This window comes from Prionailurus viverrinus, chromosome C1 (assembly GCF_022837055.1).
Source record: "Prionailurus viverrinus isolate Anna chromosome C1, UM_Priviv_1.0, whole genome shotgun sequence".
In the NCBI taxonomy this organism is placed as follows: Eukaryota; Metazoa; Chordata; class Mammalia; order Carnivora; family Felidae; genus Prionailurus; species Prionailurus viverrinus.
In genome coordinates this window covers 134252281-134270181 of record NC_062568.1, presented here as the reverse complement: position 1 = coordinate 134270181, position 17901 = coordinate 134252281, and the positions used below count along the sequence as shown (strand labels likewise).

At 37.2% G+C, this 17901-nt stretch overlaps 1 protein-coding gene across 3 annotated transcripts in view; it reads right to left on the bottom strand.

Annotated features, from left to right (window-relative positions):
- The window catches only part of ARHGAP29 (Rho GTPase activating protein 29), a 67037-nt gene extending 53225 nt beyond the window's left edge, over positions 1-13812 (bottom strand). Inside the window, exons 1-2 of one of the 3 annotated variants that reach the window (XM_047870546.1) lie at positions 13659-13812; positions 8186-8422 (exon numbers count right to left, since the gene is read on the bottom strand). In XM_047870546.1, the coding sequence (XP_047726502.1) occupies positions 8186-8390 (205 nt within the window). In that variant the 5' untranslated portion in view covers positions 8391-8422; positions 13659-13812. The remainder of the gene's footprint in view (positions 1-8185; positions 8423-13658) is intronic. The other 2 variants (XM_047870547.1, XM_047870548.1) reach the window with 2 other exon arrangements.
- Positions 13813-17901: the final 4089 nt, after the last annotated feature.

Genomic DNA, 17901 nt, shown 5'->3' with positions numbered 1-17901 from the left:
TGAAATAACCATATGCAACTAACTCTTAGTTTCTCTAATCCCTGATTTATCATCCATAGAACAGAATTAGTAAGAACACTGTTCTAGCTACCGTGTTATTGTGAATGTCAAATAAATGAACAAAAACAAAACTGTTTTACTGACTTAATACACATAAATAGCTATTATTTCTGTTAAACCTGTAAGCCAAACTAAATACCTTTGACAATAGATTTGTCTCACATAGAACTACATTCAACAAATACACTTACAGCAAGGTCCTACAATATTCTGGCTAATGGAAAAGAGACCTTTAAGTTTCAATTTCATTTTACATGTAAATTCTAAATTAATGAATTAACTAGAAATAAAGTTATTATTAAAGATATATTTTATAATATTTCTATTTTTATCACGTTATAGTATTTAATTTAGTCATATAACTAAATACAAGACCATTTTTAAGTTTTATAGTGCCCACATTGTAAATGCAATGAAATTCATACTACAAAGATATTCAATATGCAGTATTATAACATTCAGCCAAAATCTTAATACTAGTTATCTAGAAGAGTAAAACTCCTGTATCCCAATGTTTGCTTGTTTATCTACCATCCCTGTAATATGGTAATTTGAATTTTAATTTATTGTTTCACTCATTTGTGCCACTTATTTTCGGCTTCACTCAGCTTATCAAGTGAAAACAGATTAGCTAGCTCCATTTTTTGGTTCTCATATATTAACACAATACCACAGTGTTTATATTGCAAACACTTCATGGAAATGCTTAAGTAAATAAATGAAAAACCCATGGTGTTTTCCTTGATTTAAAAAAACTGACAATAATTTTTAAAACCAGTCTTGTTAATTCAGCTTAACCTCTGTGGGAAAGCAATGAAAACAAGGAGGAAAATAAGTTTCAGAACATATCACTAGGAAACTCCCCTTTTTTGCTGTAATGACTTCTGAATTTACATGATAAAAGCAAAGCCTGAACAGCAGCTTTCTTTATCCAGCCACTTGGGGATTATAAAATAAATAGCTGACGTTCAAAAACACTCATTGTAAGAGCTTTACAAATATGAACTCTAATGTTCACAACATCTCACTGATGTAGGTACTATTATTTCCTTTCAACAGATGTAGAAACTGAGGCACTGAGAAGGTAAGTAACTTGCTCAAGGCTATATACAACCAGCAAGTGTCAGAATGAGGATTCCACCTCAGTGTTCCAACTCTAGAATTGTGCTCTTGATCACTAGGATACATTAACATGATTAAAGAAGTTATAGCTTAATGACAGGTGATCTGCAGTCTGTAACTTCTAATCAAATATGCCAGTTACTATTATAAACGGTGTTAAATTATATAAACCATTCTAGGCAAATGCAAAAAACAGTCTCCTAAGAGCTGATACATGTGTCATGAATGAGCTACCTATATTTCACACTTCATTCCTCAAATGTTCACTTCTAAGTCATAACCTATCAACATTTACCTGAACTTCTCCTAAGTGCTATCCATTAGAAATCACTTCTGGAGAGGTTTCCTTCTAAAAGAACACAGTAGGAGGACATATCTAAGACTAGCAACCTAATGTTTTCAATATTTCACAAAATTTCTGGCACAATATAGAGGATGAAAGTTAAATATTAATATAAATATTAAGTATTAAGTTAAATATAAATATTCATCAATGGTAAAATTAACACTCATTGATATTTGTTGAAATAAATTTACACATTCTCCTATATATTCACCTGAGGAAATCTTAATTAATCAACAAGACAGGATTTCAATTGAAACTCTGAAAATTTATGCAGAACTTCCCTGTCACGACTGAATGTATTAGTTAATGGCATTAATTTTTTTTTTTAAGTTTACTTGAGAGAGAGAGAGCACGCGCGTGTATTTGAGAAAGAGAGAGAGCACGCGTGAGCGAGCAGGGGAGGGGCAGAGAGAGAGGGAGAAAATCCCAAGCATGCTCCATGCTGTCAGCAAAGAGCCCAACGCAGGGCTTGAACTCACGAACTGTGAGATCATGACCTGAGCCAAAAGCAAGAGTCAGACGCTTAATCCACTGAGCCTGAGCCACCCAGGTGCCCAAGCATTAAACTTTTTATCTAACTTCTCCTATTCAAAAAAATTTGCTTTACAAAGTTAACATAACTCTTCTGACTAAAGTTCTGCCAAATTCAGGACCTACACAGAATTCATCAGGAGTTAATCACTTATAAGATTCAGTTATATTTTTATAAAATAAAAGTGATACACCCTTAAATTAGAAAATTCTTTTTTAATTAGAGAACTTTATTTGAAACAGATGATAAAGTTTTATCTTCCTTTCTAGCCTATTTAAAGAACAAAACAGGGGCGCCTGGGTGGCTCAGTTAAGCATCTGACTCTTGATCTCGGCTCAGGTCAAGATCTCACAGTTTGTGAGTTCAAGACCTGCATTGGGCTCTGCACTGACAGAGGGGAGCCTGCTTGTGATTCTCTCTCTCCCTCTCTGCCCCTCCCCTGCTCTCTCTCTCTCTCAAAAATAAACAAACATTTGAAAAAATAAAGGACAAAATAAAATAAGGCACCATTGTCACAACAGTAAACTTTTATTAAAATCCATTCTTAAAATAATGTTACATAATAAAGAAGATGTAAGAAGTATTAGACTAACTACTGATTTTCCTTAAAATATATTTTACAGTGGCAATGGACCCTTCTAAGTGCTGAGTGCAGAAAAATTAAGTAATTTGCACTATTCTTTCTAATCTAATTAAAAAGCCTTGCACCTTTCAAAATCACTGTTGAACCTCCTTGAATGGTGTTTTACCTGGAAATGAGGAGGTATGCCACAGAGTTTAAGATTATTCTATGAACTAGAACTATGAACTAGAACAACACTTATGAACACTTATGTTCTGTTCTTTGGAATTCAGAACATATTATTCCTCAGGGGGACAGCTGTGAACTTGAAGTAGTTTATACAGCACATATGTTAATCTGCAGTGTTAAATATAAACACAGACAGTATATGTATAACAGGGTGCATTCAGCATTTTAATATAAAATGTAAAATTTGGCCTTGTAATTATTCATACTGCACCTTAATAGCACTGGATAGAAATCTAAAACTTCAAATTCCACATGTGCTACTTATATAAGAGAAGAGGATAACCTCCTCCTGGAAATAAACAGTGGTCAGAGAAGCAGCAAACTCTATCAGTCATCCTATCTAAGTATGTGTTTTCAAAGTCCTCTGATGTCGCACATTAAACTCTCCATTTTTATTTGTAAATAAAAAGAGCAAAAACAAACTGCATACTTATCTTTCATATTACCACAGAGCTCTTTGGTAGATGCTTATTTCTGTCATCAGTTCCTCAACAACTATGGCAATATGAGTTTCACATTCTCACTTGGGAAATTTTCACAAATATCACACTTAAGATAGTTATCATAAAATTCACCTTTAAAAAATCCTATAGGGGCACCTGGCAGCTCAGTCGGTTAAACATCCGACTCTTGGTTTCGGCTCAGGTCATGATCTCACAGTTCATGAGTTCAAGCCTTGCACTGGGCTCTGCGCTGACAGCATGAAGCCTGTGTGGGATTCTCTCTCTCCCTCTCTCCCTGACCCTCCTCCACTCCCACTGTGTCTCTCTCTCTCTCTCTCTCTCTCTCTCAAAATAAATAAACTTAAAAACTTTTTTATAAATAAAAATTAAAAAATTCTATAGACTGGTGGGAGGCAGATGTCCTCTAAAATGCATTATATAAAGACATACACTTAACTGTCTTCTCTAGCTCTGAACTCTTCAATATTCAGAACAATGTAGAATCTCCAACTCCAATCAAATTTTGGGAATCACAGAATTATAAAACTGATAGCATCTGGTATAGCACCTCATTTTAAAATCATTAAATGACTTAAACCATATTCTAAAACTAGTCAGTAGCAGAACAAGGCCTAGAACCTAGAAAATGTGATTCTCTTTCCGGAGCTCTTCTGCCATCAATTACTGACAATTTTTATCAATTTGTATAATTGGGCTGGAAACTGATCTGCTAGTTCAAATCAAAGAAGGGCATGAAAGCTATATACTTCAAAAGCAACTTAACAGGATTCCAAATAGACTAAGAGTTCCTACTTCTAGGTAAAATTTTCTTAAATTTGCTCTGATAACTTTTTCTAGGTTTCTTTTAATGCTATAGAATTAAAAAATATTTACAGTTCAAGAATTCATCTGAATGTTCTTGAGATTGATAAAGATCAAATGTCTATGCCAGCACCATCCAATAGAAATTTCTGCAATAGTGTAAATATTTATATCTTCCACTGTCCAAGATGATAGTCACTAGCCACCTGTGGCTAATAAGCACTTGAAATGTGGGTACTGCAACTGAGGAGCTGAATTTATGTTAATTAAACAGCCACATTTCTAGAGATTACCATATTGGACAGTGCAGGTCTAGATAATCTCCACTAAAAACAGAACTGGTTGATGAAATAATGAAGACTGAGTGGTATTTTTAAAGTACTTGCCATGTGAAGCAGTTGAGACACCAAGGAAAGAAACACCATTCTGCATTTATAACCTCCAGATTCCAAACGAAATCACTATATATCAGCAATGAGAGGTTGATGAAATCACACAACCTACGTTATACATACAACTCATCTGTGAAATGGGGCTAAAAGTACCTGTCTTTGGGGGCACCTGGGTTGCTCAGTCTGTTGAGCATCAGACTCTTGATTTTAGCTCTTGTCATGATCTCACGGTTCATAGGATTGAGCACCACATCGGGCTCTGCTCTCATAGTACAAAGCTTGCTTGGGATTCTTTTTCCCTCTCTCTTTGCCCCTCCTCCACTCATGCATGCGCTTGCTCTCTCTCTCTCTCTCTCTCTCTCTCTCTCTCAAAAATAAACATTTACAAAATAATAAAAATAAAATTTCCTGTGACTTGGTAAATATGGAAATAAAATGGAAATCACTATGTTTAAAAAAAAAAAAAAGGTACCTGCCTTTGTGGAACTCTGTGATTAAATGCTGTTTCCCTGTAAAATGTAAAGCACCATATATAATTAAGTATCATTTCTAGAACTAGTTTGAGAAAAAGGAAAACATGGCTGTAAACCAATCACAAAGCTGTTAATCCAAGCCTAGCCTCAAAAATATGAACACCGGAAGCAACAGTCAACTGATTTTCCATATCATTGCCTCATGACAGGTAACGTATATAAAGAAAATGGTATTCAGATTAAACCAAAAAGTGATTTAACTGTATACCTACATTCTGTATTCTTAAAAGCTAACTTTTCAGCAATTTTAACAGCCAATTGATATGAATTAAAGGGTAACAATGCCAATAATTTGGCATCCTTCCTCTTAAGGAGGCAAAAGACAAAATATTGACAAGGCCACTGACAAGGCTCTGTCACTCCAAAAGGAAAACAGTGAAACAGCTCTCTGTCTGACCAGTTTACAACTGTGGTGGAATAAAGAACAGCAGAAGTCCAGGGAAATTTCTCAATACCCAGAAGACAAAAGTATGGCCCATGTCTAGTGTAAAGGTATAAAATAACACCATATTAAATAATTACAGAATTTTAAACTTTTTATCTGCTTTCCTGAAGATTATATCTTGTGTGATTCTTATAATAATTCTGTTAAGGAATAGTCTGATACTCTAACAAGCTAGAAACCATAACCAAGATTAGACACAAACATATTATTATGTAGCATTCTTATTATATATAATGAGGTGAATTTATATATTTATATATAGTCCCTTGTTTAGGAAAAACAAACAAAAAAAGTTTCTATCGACTCAAAACTAGTATATTTCTGGATCTTGATAACAAGGATCCAAAGACAGAAAATAAATTCTTGTTAAATCCAAGGTTTATTTTGAGATAGCATACACATATCCTTTTAACTCTGATTGAAGAACCAAACATTAAAATCAATCCAAGGTAAATAATGAAAATTCTCTGACCACAGCTTACTAATGACAGCGCTGGTTATCCAAAAGATGGTTTTTACATTTTAAAAATTAATTTACCAGCCATAAATGGCAAGCATTTTTATTATTAGCAATAAAATCAAGTATTTAAATTTTGAAGTACTGGCTTTCTTATTAAAAAGATAGTATCTTTACAAAATGTTAATACTAAATGTCCATAAAAACTTTGTTTCCATATGCCTCCTTTCATCTCAGGGGTTAGCCTCCTTTTGCCATATTATAAATTTTTCTCCTTTTTCACTTAGAATCAACTTTCAATCCTCTTCCTTCCTAGTCTCTGAATTGTCTATTCACAAATTAAAACTCACATTAAAAAAACTGAAGTTAAAGAGTTGTCCAACTTGTTTTAAATTACTATCATTTTAAATCTGTGAGAGAAGAGATAAATATGCAAGATCAGGATTGTTAAATGATATCAATCCCCTGAGAACACAAATAAAAACAAAAATCAGACCTAAGAATCTTATTTATATTAATGAACATTTACTTAAATTGATACATTAAAGAAAACCATACTTTACCCTAAATTGAGGTAAATGATTTGTCAACCAAGACATCATTTTAAATTTCACTTTCAAAACTAACCCAGTTAATGAACTTACATCAAAAAGAATGACTCTTACTGTAAAATTTTCAAAACTAATTTAAAACAATTAACCCAATTAAGAACAAGCCTTTATTTAAAGCTAGGCTTTTTAAAATAAATGGCAGATAGTGTCATTTAGCAGAAATTTGTTCCCAGTATAATGCTTAAAGTATTTAAAATACCTTTTCACAATAAATTAAAACTTTATTACCATTGAATCAACTATAATTAGACTTGAAAATCAAGCTATTAAAATGAACAAGAATATAGGCAACTTATTTATATATATATTTATATATAGTCTCAAAAACATGATTTATGTGACTGTTTTAAGGAAAATTCAAATACTAAAATTTTGAGGCTACAATTCAAGTCCAGTTATTTTGGGCATTTCAAATTGAAAAATTAGGTTAGAAATAAACTCTTAAAAGCAGCATACTTGTACTAAAAGCATCTTAGTACAAGATGTGATTTTATGATATTTCTAGAACATGTATCAGAAAATGAATATTTAACATATATACAAAAAATATTTATTAAACATTTATGTCTATGAAGCCCAAGGAGGTCTCATATAAATAAAACTAGTATCTTCATTCTCTACATCCAGATCTACCATTATGAATATGGAAATGAACTACTATTTATCACAATAGAATAGGGGCTGTATCTTTTTTATCACTGCCATCAAATATGAATATAAAACAGGCATCAAAAGTTAAAAGACTTAGAGACTAAGATCAAGTTGGGGAATGCAGATGTGTGTTACTCTTTAGAAGAATCAAGTCTTGGGCTTCATTGTCCATTTCTAACTAGACAGATAATAAATTCTGTGACTATCCCTTAATTCTATAATAGGTTATATATGGGAGGAGCACCTGGGTGGCTTAGTCCGTTAAGCCTCTGACTTCGGCTCAGGTCATGATCTCACCGTTCGTGAGTTCAAGCCCCGTGTCAGACTCTGTGCTGACAGCTCAGAGCCTGGAACCTGCTTCAGATTCTGTGTGTCCCTCTCTCTCTGCCCCTCCCTTGCTTGCACCCTGTCTCTCTCTCTCAAAAATAAATAAACATTAAAAAAAAATTTTTAATAGGTTATGTAGAACAGCAAAACAGAATTGTGATTTTTGAGAAACAAAATTCACTCAAATGCAGAGATTCTAGATTAAGTTTTAGGAACAATATAGAAAACTAAATCTAGGTATAAGTATCAAAAATGTAAATTATAAACATTAGTTTGCTTTTTATAGACCAATCAATGCACCGTGGTACCATTAACAAGAAGGTTACAATTTCAATGATCTAAAATTTTTCCATGTTCAAATGGGCCCAACTGCTAAGAAGCAAAGACTGAGTTTTGGTTTTTGTATTATTATTTCCTCACATCTACCAACGCTTCTATTATGTATTATACTATATCTAATAATAAAATAGTTTACATCGTAACACCAAACACCTGTTGGGGAAGAAGCTGTTAATTAACTAAAGCAGAATACCCTGTTCCTACCACTGTGTAAGCATTTATCTGAAACTAGGCTGGCATTTAAAATTTTACCAACTATCCAGTAAGAATGCTAAGAGAAAATAATTGACAAACCTGAAAGAATAGCTTCTTTCAAATATAGTAACATATGCGAGAACTTCCTGATATCATTCACCAACTCCTTGATGTAATCCGGATCAAAAATGGAATTGGAACTTATGGACTTGAGCCCCATTTCAGGAGCTGTAACATCGGTAGAGAGTTGGCCTGATGACAAAACACGTTTTTTCTTTGTCTTTTTCTGTTTGTGAGCAATCATCCTTTCACAGAACAGTCAGAAAAACTGAAATCCTTAAGCAGAAGGGAAAAAAAAGAAAAGAGAGAAACACAAAAACTACATCAACCAGGGGAAACATTATACTAGGTTTTCACAAATAGCCCATAGCCCACCTAGTATTCTATTAGTAGTATTCTATTAACAACAACAAACACTGTACTACTGATGGAAGCAGCTTCCATTTATTAAGTGCCATTGATCTTGACAACTCTATGATGTGCAAACTACTGTTCTCTTCATTTCACAAATAAGCAACCTGAGCTTTGTAGGTGAAATAATTTGTCTCAGTTCTCAGCTAAAAAATGATGAACTGGTACTTAAAACCCAGATCTGTCTTGTTGCCAAAATCCATTCTCTTAATAACTTCCTCTTAACTCCTAGGGTACAGAATTTTTTAAATTGTAAAAGTTATTCTGAAATGTCATTTAGTAGAAGAATATATTCTACCACCATGACATCAGCTTCAAAAATAAAGACGCAGTATGAGTTCTGAAAAAAGAAAAGACCTGTTTTCAAAACCCCCTCCCCATCACTTACTATGTGTATCATGATAAACTGTTAATCCTCTCTTAACTTTGGTATGCTCATTAATAAAATGGGAATAACATTCTAACAACACCTACATTGTGAGATTACGGTAAGCATTAAAAGATACAATGGTATAGAAGTGTACGACACATAAAAGAAGTTCAATCATAGTTATTTTTCAGTAATAACGCTTACATACACACAGACACACACACACACAGATTTGAGGTTATCAATTTTCAGCAAGAACATTTTTTTGTTGAAAACAAGTTCTAAGGGTGTCTACTAATCTGATACACCCTAATTGATTGAACAAATAAATGTATGAATATCAGAGCAATATTTTTGTTAATTTCAGGATGGTATAGTAAAAACACAGTCTTTTGAAATGAGATTTAGACTTGACTTCTGGCTGAATCCTTTCTAAACATACAACCTATACAATTTGCTTACAGGCTGTGTGAGAATTAACAGTGACGACAAAATTAAAAGATCTCATATGTTAAAACACAATCCTGGCACATAGTTGGAACTCAAGAAAATCTTAGCTTGTTTCTGCTTCGTCCTCACATTTTACCTTTCCAGAACTGAAAGTCCTAATTTTGTTTGCATTTCTTACAATCAAAAAGGAAATTACTGGAGAAATTATGTTAGTTCAAGTATATCACTAAGGCATTTTACAAATATTTTGTCTTCAATATTTTGTTACTTTCAGAATGGTAGAATTACTAAGGACTCTGTGAAACTTACAGTGGGAAGTTTTATGTAATATTCACTTCCAGGTCATGTGTAAGATTTATTATTGAATCACTTATTCTTTCCTATACCTCACCCAATTCTCTAAATTTTTTCCTTCCTCATCTACAGTATCTTTAATCTATCTACTTCTATCTATACTATCATACTAGGTAAATTTTGTGAATGTTTCTGTGCGGTATGTGTGTTGGAATGCATAAAACATAAAACAGATTCTAAGGAACCAGGTGATATACTCAGATGTTTTCTATGCTATCGCATTTCATTTTTTAAAATGGTGGCTACAGCCCACCAAATTGGTTTTATACTCATAATGGGTCATGACCCTACAACCTGAAAAACACTGACTATTTGACTCAGGATCCTGTCTATATACATTTCCATTTGCCTGGGGTACTCCTTCCCCTTTGTTTACTCATTCTGACCTCAGCTCAAAGATCATTTCCTCAAAGAAATCTTCCTGGACCACCAATACCCCTGTAAATACCACCACCAAAGCAGAATGGAATCTCCTCTTAGATGCATTCTAGCATCTTACACTTTTCATCACTGCACTTATCAAAGTTCAAATAGACTATTCATATTTTCCTCTCTAGACTATAATCTCAAGGGATCAAGGATTCAGTTTGCTAACCATGTGTTCTCAGCTCACAGCACAGTGCCTGGCATAGGAGGGATGATCTACTCAAAACTATTTGCAGAATAAATGATTTTGCAGAATGAATACTGGGCTTATAAATCTGTAAAGTTGCAATTAATTTTTACAGAAACAAAAAAGGTTAACTTTGGATTATTGCAGTAAAATCCGTAAAAATCTGTCTCTAAAACAGTATATTTCAAAAAAGAAAAAAACAAGTATGTAAAGCCAATAAAGGCAAGATCACACAAAACTGGAATCAAAGTTAGACTTCTACTCTTCTTTCTCTACTGTTGAGGTTTATATAAGGTTATATAAGGTTTCCCTACCTCTCTTAGCTTTTAAAGTTCTTTTATTAAATATTTTTGTTAATCTCAAATTATTTCTGAGAATGTGATTTCTACATTTAAGCTAGTTCCAACTTACCTAACATTAATCCTTAAATGTGTAGATAATTCTAAAATGAGCCTAGAACAATTTTTTAGTACAATTATTATATGTAAGTCTTCCCACCAACACTAAAAACAGGACAGTACCTTGTGTGGGAAGCTTTCACAAATCACTAATTGAGAAGACAACTCCTAACATCACTTTTGCAGCTTACTTATTAAAGTCACTCTGATTAATTCTGACAGCTTTTAGTTTAGTAAAAAGATAGTTATTAAAGACATATATCATAAATTTCAAATAAAACAACTCACCTATCTAAGCAATTCACCTATTTCACCATCTTCCCTTATGTCAAGTTAGTAACCCAAAGTTGTAAAAAGTGTTTCAATACTCAAGACTAAGAAAATCTTGGGGCGCCTGGGTGGCGCAGTCGGTTGAGCGTCCGACTTCAGCCAGGTCACGATCTTGCGGTCCGTGAGTTCAAGCCCCGCGTCAGGCTCTGGGCTGATGGCTCGGAGCCTGGAGCCTGTTTCCGATTCTGTGTCTCCCTCTCTCTCTGCCCCTCCCCCGTGCATGCTCTGTCTCTCTCTGTCCCAAAAATGAATAAAAAAAAAAAAAAAAGTTGAAAAAAAATTAAAAAAAAAAAGACTAAGAAAATCTATAAGCAAACAAAATGGGGGGGACAAAGGAACTAAAAAGAGTTATACTTTACCTCTATTCAGCATTATAGTGAGTAATGTACTAACTTTCTTATATATACTTTACTATTTTTCATACCTCAAACTGAAAAAAAAAGGAAAGATGAACAAAGTTTATCCAAGTTTTTATAAAATTGAACTATGACAGTGAAAACATTTGGAGGATATACACTTTCCGAGATCATACTACTTTCCTATGTCCCAAAATGAATACCCTCTAGTTGGTGGTAACATAAAACGTAGTTACTAACATAACATACTGCAAGAGGCAATTTAATTAAATGAGGTAATAATATAAAAAACACTTAATGCTGTGCCTGATTCATCATGAACACTCAAAAACTGTTAGCCATTATGACTAGCTGTGCTTTATTGTGGGAGATTGTGGGTTTTTTTTTTAACATACTTAAGTAATGAACAAAATGTGGGCTTTACCACAATATATCTGTAGATTGTGAGCAAGAAATATAGCACTGGAAACACTTCCAGACACTTAACTGACTTCGTGGAAACCTACTAAATGGCTTCCAAGTGAAGTTTGAACTATGCAAACAGACTGTTGAGCAAAATATTTGTTAAACTCTAATTCTCATGCATCTCTTCCAACTTCAAACCATCAACATTTACAACGTGTTTTAATCACTTAGCAAAGAACTTTGTAGCAAACAAAATATTACTATGCAAAACTACTTTCTCTGTATGTTGTAAATTCTAAGTAATACACGCATTAGAAATGTGAACATTAACTTCCCAGTACCCTGGAATGTGACTTTCCCAAGACTTGAGTAGCCTCTATTAATCAAATGTCCTATGCCCCATGTACATCCTCCCAAGAACACATCATTACAGAAGTGTTTTCATTTTAGGCACTGGGCTGTTTAACAGAAGTATAAAACTGCCCCCAAATATCTACTTAATAGCTCCCATTTTACTATTCCTACGTCAGGAAAAATTGCCAGATATTTCAGAAATCTGCCATTTCAGCACAATTTCTGATTTGGTAAGAATCTACTTAAAAACGCTTTTAAAAAATCAGAAAAATTCATTCTGGAGGTTTTTGATTATACTTTTGTACAGTACTCCCCACAAAAACAGCATACGGCCATGTCAAAAGGTTTCATCAATAATATGCAAATAACTAATTTGTAAAGAAAGGCATGCAATGCACATACACTTCATTCCTGTGCAGTTAGAACCTAGCACGTTTAAAAAAGAGGAAGCTGCCCAACCTCCCACGCCTCCAGAATGTCTAGCATTCCTGGCAGGCATGGCTCTCTCTTGACCAGCCAAAACTACTCAATGCCAAAGAGCCCGCTCCCCATCCTCATATTTAAATACAGAGTGGGGAAATGGAGCAACCGAAAAGGGCAGTGGACATGGATAGAGACGGACAAGAGATGCCATCACAGAGACAGCTGGAGAAAGGGGAAGGGGTGCTCAGCTCCTGACCTTAGCAGCTAACAGTTCTGCCCTCCCAAATGAGGTGAGGCCAATTCCTTCTTGAGAAGGAGAGTAGGAAAAGATTAACATGGAGACACAAGGCTCATCAGTCGCTAGGGCTCCTGAGCTCACCCACCAAGAATAAAACAACAGTCAAGCCCGAAACAACGGAATTGGGAAAAACAATTGACACTGAGGCCTTAGAACGACAGAGCCCTCCTCAGCCCAAAAGACCGAGACGAGAACAATGCACCACGGAAATCCTGAAATGTCTGAGGAATGGAACCCAGCTGAAGTGAGGACTGCTGTCAGGACAGGTGGGAGCGAGACGGGTCAGAGCCAAGACCAGGCTCTTAGCGGTCAAAAGCATATACTTTAAACCTACACTCTGACAATTACTAGCCTGTGTGCTCCGGCAGGTTAACCTCATTTTCTCCGCGTAAAAAATGAGTTAAAACAATCATGGAGCTGTCGCAGAGCTTAAAGAAGTTCAAATGTGGAGCATTCTTAACAGTACGTGCACGGTGGGACGTGCTATGTGCCTGCTTTAATTTTAATCGTCATCTGCTCTGGGCTACCGCTCCCGCCGCGCTCCGCTCGCCCCGTCGGACCCCTCCGGGAGGACAGGAGCATGGAGGACACGCGCCCGGCCTCCCGCGCAGCCCTCAGCCGCCTCAGCTCGGGGGCCGCGGCGTGGGCCGCTCACACCCTGGACCGCAACTGGCCGGCAGCACCGCCGACGACCCCAGCCCGGAGCCCTGGCCGCCGCGGCCGGAGCGAGCGCCGCCGCCCCACACTCACCGCGGCGCTCCATCCCGCGTCCTGGACGCGGACGCCCGCCCAACACTCACGGCCGCCGCCGCCTCCGCCGAGGGCTGGAGCTCGCCGCCCCCATCCCCCACGGCCCGCGGACGCCCGGCCAAGCCGCCGCCGCCGCCGCCGCCCCAGCAGCTACGGCCACCACCGCGCCGCTCGGGCCGCCCCGCCCCCAGGCCTCGCGCCTCGCGCCTCCTGCCCGGCCGCGGCCCGCCCCCTGAGGCCCAGCCCATTGGCCCGCGCGCCCGGGGAGGCGGGGCTCCGGCGCCCAGCCGCAGGTTGGGGTGGCTGCCGGCTCAGGCGCGGGGGGCGCGGGCTGTCAGCTGCGCCCCAGCCGGCAGGCTGGCCCCAACATGGCAGGTCGTGTTAGCCACCCTGTGCGGTTTGTGGCACAACAGGCGAACCTCAGGCACAAGTCACCTGAAGAGTAGATCTGGTTAAAAGGAGCTTATCAGATGATCAATCTACATTTCTTTTAAGGTACGTCTTCCTCCCTCTCCAAACCATTTAAGAAAACAAAAACAGGACTCCACACAGGTAAAGTGTAATGCAGGCCTGATCCAAATCCCCTCTATAGAGGAAAAATATTTTCCACTTAGACTTATATTACTTTCCTAAACTACAATCTCAAAGTTCACTCGGAATGAGAAAAAATGTCTGAGGAAGATAAAATAATTACAGAAAGCATTAGGGGCCCAAAGCAGGTAAGCTTCCATATCCTACTACACACTGAAACAAGCAATGTCCTTTGTCTCAGTGCTGGGACATTTAGAAAGAACTGATGGAGAAACACAGGGCATGTGGGGCAGGCGACTGTGGGTAGTGCTGGAGACAGAAAAATTATCACCATGGGAGAAAGGAGAAAAGGACACAAGGAAGGTGTGAGGAGGAAAAGTAGAAAGAAAATGGGGGTACAGACATAGGGAGATGAAACCAAGGAAGGCAGAAAAAGGTGGTGACAGAGAAAATAAGAATGATAAATAAAAGAGAGAAGGAAGAGAGACTACCTACTTAGAAAAAAGAAGTGAGCATGACAGAGCCAACACATGGAGTAGTGAGACTCATTGACAAAGAGATGCATCTTTGAACTTTTACAGGAAAAAACAATGTTGGGGAAATAAATGTGGCCCCTCAGATGCTACCTGGAAAAGATAAATATGAAAACGCTCAGTTCCATGGTTATTTCAGCTGTACACTGGATTTTCAGACTCAACCTATACAAATTTACCCCTTAAGACCCCAAACACAGCAGTACTAAACATGCCAGGGATACTGAGTTTCGTCAAAACCAAACTGTCCTTATAAAAACACTTAAAAAGAAAACTGCACCATGGACTCTCACCACAGAAACTGATGATGCCCTGAAAAGAAACAACTAGTAGGAGGAGAGGTCAGGAGTCCCCAGGCCAAAAGGGGACTGGAGCAGTGCAATGCTGATTAAATCATAAGACTTGGGGGAAGAAATCTGAGGTACTCCAGCAACCTCAAACATCCCCTTACATCTATTTTAAACTGTATTAATTACTGAGTGCTATCTTATCCACCATTACCCTTAATAAGGAGGAATGTGTTCCTTACTAAAGTGGAATTTGCAATGTCACTGCCAATGTCATGAATAAGGTCCTGTTGGGGAGAAAAGATGTGTGGGGAGGAGGTGGTGGTATGACAGAAACAGTAAGGAGCACAGAGAAGGGAGGAAGAGGCGGAAGAAGAGAGACAAAGATGTGAGGAGGTGAAAAACAACTGTGAAGAGAGAAAGGCAGAGGGGAAAAGAAGACAGAGAAAGATGCAGAGACAAGTGGAAGGAAAGGAAGAATTTAAATGGAGACAGAATAAAGAAGAGAAGAGAGAGAAAAAGAGGTGATAGAGAGAAAGAGATTGACAAACTACTCCCTGATCGAGAAAGGGAAGAGGGATACCTCTCATAGTTCTAGGGAAGTGAAGCCAAGCAGGCCTCTATGTTGTTACATGAAAAAGATAAATATAAGAACCCAGGGTGAAGAGTGAGTCTAAAATGAATATTAGACAGTTGGGGTGCCTGGCTGGCTCAGTAGGTTAAAGCGTCTGACTTCGTCTCAGGTCATGATCTCACTGTTTGTGAGTTCGAGTCCCACCTCGGGCTCTGTGCTGACGCTCAGAGCCTGGAGCCTGTTTCAGATCTGTGTCTCCCTCTCTCTCTCTGCCCCTCCCCTACTCACTCACTCTCTCTCTCCCTCTCAAAAATAACTAAACATTTTAAAAAAGAATATTAGACAGTTAAATTATAAGTAAGGTTATCTAAGGGAAATTTTAAGAAGTCTCTCAATCCTAATCCTCCTTTTACAATTTTTTAAAAATACATTATCTGTTGGGGCGCCTGGGTGGCGCAGTCGGTTAAGCGTCCGACTTCAGCCAGGTCACGATCTCGCGGTCCGTGAGTTCGAGCCCCGCGTCAGGCTCTGGGCTGATGGCTCGGAGCCTGGAGCCTGTTTCCGATTCTGTGTCTCCCTCTCTCTCTGCCCCTCCCCCGTTCATGCTCTGTCTCTCTCTGTCCCCAAAAAAGTAAATAAACGTTGAAAAAAAAAAATTAAAAAAAACAAAATAAAAATACATTATCTGTCATCTTCTTCACCCTATTCTTTAGTAAGGATGGTAACATTTGGAAACATTTGTAAAAATGTTAGTTCACCTTAAAATTAAAAGGGTTATTTTATTAATTCCCCCAACTTGAATTTTAAGTAATTTTATATCACACAAATAATATCTTTCTGTAAGTTCAAAATTCTTGATTTAATAATTAAATTCTAAAGTGCTAAAAAAGAAAGAAAGAAAAAGTAAAGCCATCTGTATATCTATTGTAGAAGTCCAACATCTTAAAATGTATAACAAGTTGCAGAAAAAACATGGAAGATACATAATTGGGAATAAACTACTTGTGTTTTTACCAGTTTACATTATTATTGTCTCTAGTATTTTTTCCCTCTGAAAGAGAAACTCGCATCCTTTATAATGCTGCTCTTGAGTCAGCCATTCTATAAAGCCTCAACTTGCATATTATTAAAATCTTTTTCATGTGCCCTCTGCAGTGTTAACATAGTCAGCATTGTTATTTTTGCTAGGTATGTGTCTTCATATTCCTTAAGTTATTTCTGTGGTTTAGGTAGCCAACTTTTCATACCAGAACATGGGTCTAAAAACCTTTTACAATGTCTGGAGACACTTTTGGTTGTCACAACTGGGGAGGAGGTTGTACTGACATCTAGTGGGTAGAAGACAAGGATGCTGCTAAACAGCCTACTTGCACAGAAGAGCACCCCCCAATTCTTATACCCCCCCACTCCTAACAGAATTGTCAGGTACAAATAGTGTCAAGTTTGAGAAATAATGTCAAGGTTGAAAAACTTTGCACAGGCCTAATTACTACTTTATAAGCAATATAGAAAACAGAGGAACATGTTAAATTATATCACAGGATGCACCCAGCAAAATCTAGACTGTGGGTCATTTTATAAAGCAAATAACACAATTTCTTAAAAAGTAAATTGCAAGGAAAAAGATGGAAAGAAAATCTCTACATTAAAAAAGACTTAAAGTTTTATATATATCAAGTACAGGAATAAATGAGACAAGACTTATCCTTTCACTTATATCCTTTTCAGAACTGGACTATAGACAGCATAGAACTGTGATCCTTGAGATATGGGGTCCCAAACAAATGACGTAGGCCTTCAACTGCTGCAACTTTCTGCCTGGAGACACATTCTAGACCATGGCACAGGAAATGGAAAGACAAGCAGAGCAAACTGGGGCAGCTGGAATCTTTAGGACAGAGTACCAAAGAGGAAGGAGGTAGGCAAAGGAAGAGCTCCAGAAATCTGCACAGGCAATTCTTGCTGAAGTCTCTTGCTGAATCCAAAGTTGCACATGTATGGGTGAAACCCCACAAGGATAGACAAGAAATTTCCAGGGAGCTGTAACTGAACAATTCCCAGGGTTTCTACTGGGTTGGAAGACCTCTGAGTATTCACCAGCCAGTGCTGAGAGACCTGATGAACACTGAATGGCACGTGTTAGTAGTGTATCTAACCCAGACCTAACAAAAATGGTATTCTAGATTAACCCCCCAAAAAGCTTCAAAACAAGCCTCATTTTGTAAATTAAAAAAATTAATATTTAAAACAAAAGTAATAACAATGTGTCGTGGCATTCACAACATACAGAAGTAAAACGTACAACAATAACACAAAGT